The 3,048-nt window shown below is 39.3% G+C and overlaps 1 protein-coding gene across 1 annotated transcript; it reads right to left on the reverse strand.

Moving 5' to 3' along the window:
- Positions 1–582: 582 nt before the first annotated feature.
- On the reverse strand, positions 583–2,368 carry LOC113505327 (UMP-CMP kinase). The gene has a single exon (XM_026887963.1). It carries the CDS (start codon positions 2,279–2,281, stop codon positions 1,640–1,642), a length of 642 nt encoding a protein of 213 aa, XP_026743764.1. The 5' UTR covers positions 2,282–2,368; the 3' UTR covers positions 583–1,639.
- Between the last annotated feature and the right edge of the window lie 680 nt (positions 2,369–3,048).

The raw sequence follows: 3,048 nt of genomic DNA on the forward strand, positions 1-3,048 counted from the left end.
TATTGATGTTGCCGTTCAATGACAAAATGGAGCCACTAAAACAGTAGGTACCTATGGCGAACGAAGAACAACTTCTACTGATTATTTTATTTATAGTGTGTCGATCTCTGCCTAAGAGAGGCATTTGAGTACGTTTGCGTTGTGCACTCTGAACTCCCTACAGCGTATAACGTTGTTGCGTGCTATCTATTTTTCTATTATGCCAACAAAAGGACAAATGCACGTAGAGCGGAGTAGTATAGGTCACCACGCCAAACCCACGTCGTGCCGCTGGTTCGATCCCCGCGTAGGATATGCATTTGTGTGATATACAAACGCTTGTCCTGAGTCCAAGTGTCATTGCGTATGTATGTGATTTGAATGTGACCCCCGGTGTAGAGGTCGTTTTATAATAAAATGTATTCGAGTTCCCGCCATAACTTCGCGATCTCTCATAAAGAGCCTAGTCAAATCAAGCTAATAATAGTCTTTTCTTTACGATCCAATTTTGTAGGGTTTCACGATATTTCAGTCTTATTATTGCATTCGTTTAACTTAACAATGTACAGGTACAAAACAAAGCTAGTAAATAAAAGCCCCATAGTAACGTTAGATATTGTATTTACGATCACATAAGCTACTTGATCAACAACATTTTGTATTACACATACATACACTGCGGGCGATCTAGGAATGTGTTTATAATGCACATTTTAAACAGGCACATAATAGCTATTGAAAAATACATCACAAGACAAGACAGAAATGCTATTAGATTATTCTTAAAACTCCAACAAAAACAATCAAGGTTCTACTATATCTGCTCTTATTCCCCAGTTTTAATTAGTATTAAAGACAGTTTGTTGTATCTGTGAAAGTCAGAAGCATTGTTTTCACAAGTTATGTGACACATGCATTGTTGCCTGAAGAATGAATTCTAAGTGTGAAATTGTATAAATCAATGAGTGTTCCACTTCAGGTGATGACGCAATGCTTTAACATTTTGTTAGAAATAATCATTTAATATTATGCTGAAGAGGCATGGCTTTGCTGTTGAAATTGATAAGATACTTATTAGTTACATAAACAGATAAAGAATCAGGCTGATTCTCTTTACTTATAGAACTTCACTTATCACAAATTCTAAAAAGAGTAATACAATAAAATAAATAAGGTATGAGAAATGTTTGTTTCAAACTGTATTTCAAAAAGTATGCATAAAGCCAATGTATAAAAACTAAAACTTAAACATTATGCACAATAAAAAAATAAGAATACAATAGGTTTCAGTTCAATGTTTATTTGTTATTATAATTTAATTATTAGGATACCTAGTTTGTCTTCTTATGATAATGATGTGTTAGCAACTTAGATGCAGTAGCATTTATTAAGATATATAAATGGAGTTGTCCCTACTTGATAAGATTAAGGATGTAACTTAACATGATTCAGAAACTAAACAATACTCTTCTAGTAAATGTATCTGTAATAAGTCCTCAGATTCCTAATCATTTCATTACTGCTTTTACAATATCTGGTAAAATTCATTTAGCATTTAAAGCTTACTGGTTCATTCCAATAACACCAATATTCCTAGCACAAGACAAAGTTCTGCAATGTACATACACAACACAAGATTGGCCTACTTATGGTAAATTGATTAATTTGCTATACTCTGCAGTCCAATGTCCTTGAATGCAACCTTAACATCTTGGAACACTTCATTCGGGGCCACCTCTGAATTAATCCTTCGCACAAGACCCTTTCTATCATAATGGTTGATAATAGGCAAGGTGTCGTTTAAGTAAGTATTAAACCTCTTCTTGAGGCTGTCTAAGTTGTCGTCGGAGCGGCCACTACCGGCGGCGCCCCGGCCGAGGCAGCGCTCGGTGCAGATGTCCGGCGAGCACTCGAAGAACAGTACGAACAGCAGCTTCGTCTTGTCGGACATGACGCGCTCCCAACCGTCCAGGTTGTCCTTGTTGCGAGGGAAGCCGTCCACTAGGAAACGCGTCTTGCCGGAGTTCTGCATGGCCTTGTGTATAAGTGAGCACGTAACCTCCACAGGTACGATCTCACCGTTCCGTATTTTTTGTTCGATCATTTCCCCGTATTCGGAACCAGGCCGTTGCCGCTCTTCGCGCAACAAATCTCCAGCGGATAAATGTACAAAATCATATTCCTTAGAAATAAATGAGCACTGAGTGCCTTTGCCGGCTCCCGGCGCGCCTAACACAAAAACAACCTCGGGCACCATTTTGTAAAGGTATCGGGAAAACTGCCGCAACCCGCGACTCAGCATTAAATCCCAAGACTAATTTACTTAGCTGTAGTCCAATTAGTTTTATAAAACATGCGCACAGCTGCGACCTTGACTTTTGACGTATGCGTTTAGTTTTAATTTCATAGAATGTATTTGACCAGGCTTGGAATACTGGCGTTTTGAACTTCGTGCTCTAAATTTAGTCGATTTAAGGCATAGCCTCAAGCCGCTCGTTTGCAGCGACAATCTGGTCGAGTGACGCCATTTTAAATAAGCCGCGACTCGAAAAGTCGCCGCTTTATGCAATTGCTGCACAGTGCGTTAAGAACCCGATTTTTGTGTCATCGGATTTGTCGCTGTAAACGAGCGACGAGCGATTGCGTGCGGTTACGCCTTGAGGCTACTCATGAGCGATTTTGTACAGGCGTCCAGGCAAACGAGTCGTTTCCCAAAAGAGTTAGGTACACACAGCGGTGGTTCTTACATAACATGAGCTGGGAACTTGTAGAAAGTAAAACGCTGCTGGTTGTGCCTGGAGTAGGCCATAGTAGCGGGTTAACGGCCGATTGCTATATCAGTGATTATGCTGCAGGACTTGGCTGTTCTTGCAGGATTTACTGACGATCAGTCATGTTATTGTTAACGCACAGCCCCCTTAACACGTAACTATTACTAGATAGTGCCTGAAGGCGAAACATGGCACGGTAAGAAGACTGTATAGTTCGTATATATCAGGTTTTGTATAACACCAGAAACGATTAGATACTTTAAAAATGTAAATATTAGTTTAGTTTAATTTATTTTAA

The sequence above is a fragment of the Trichoplusia ni genome, chromosome 25 (genome assembly GCF_003590095.1).
Source record: "Trichoplusia ni isolate ovarian cell line Hi5 chromosome 25, tn1, whole genome shotgun sequence".
NCBI lineage: Eukaryota > Metazoa > Arthropoda > Insecta > Lepidoptera > Noctuidae > Trichoplusia > Trichoplusia ni.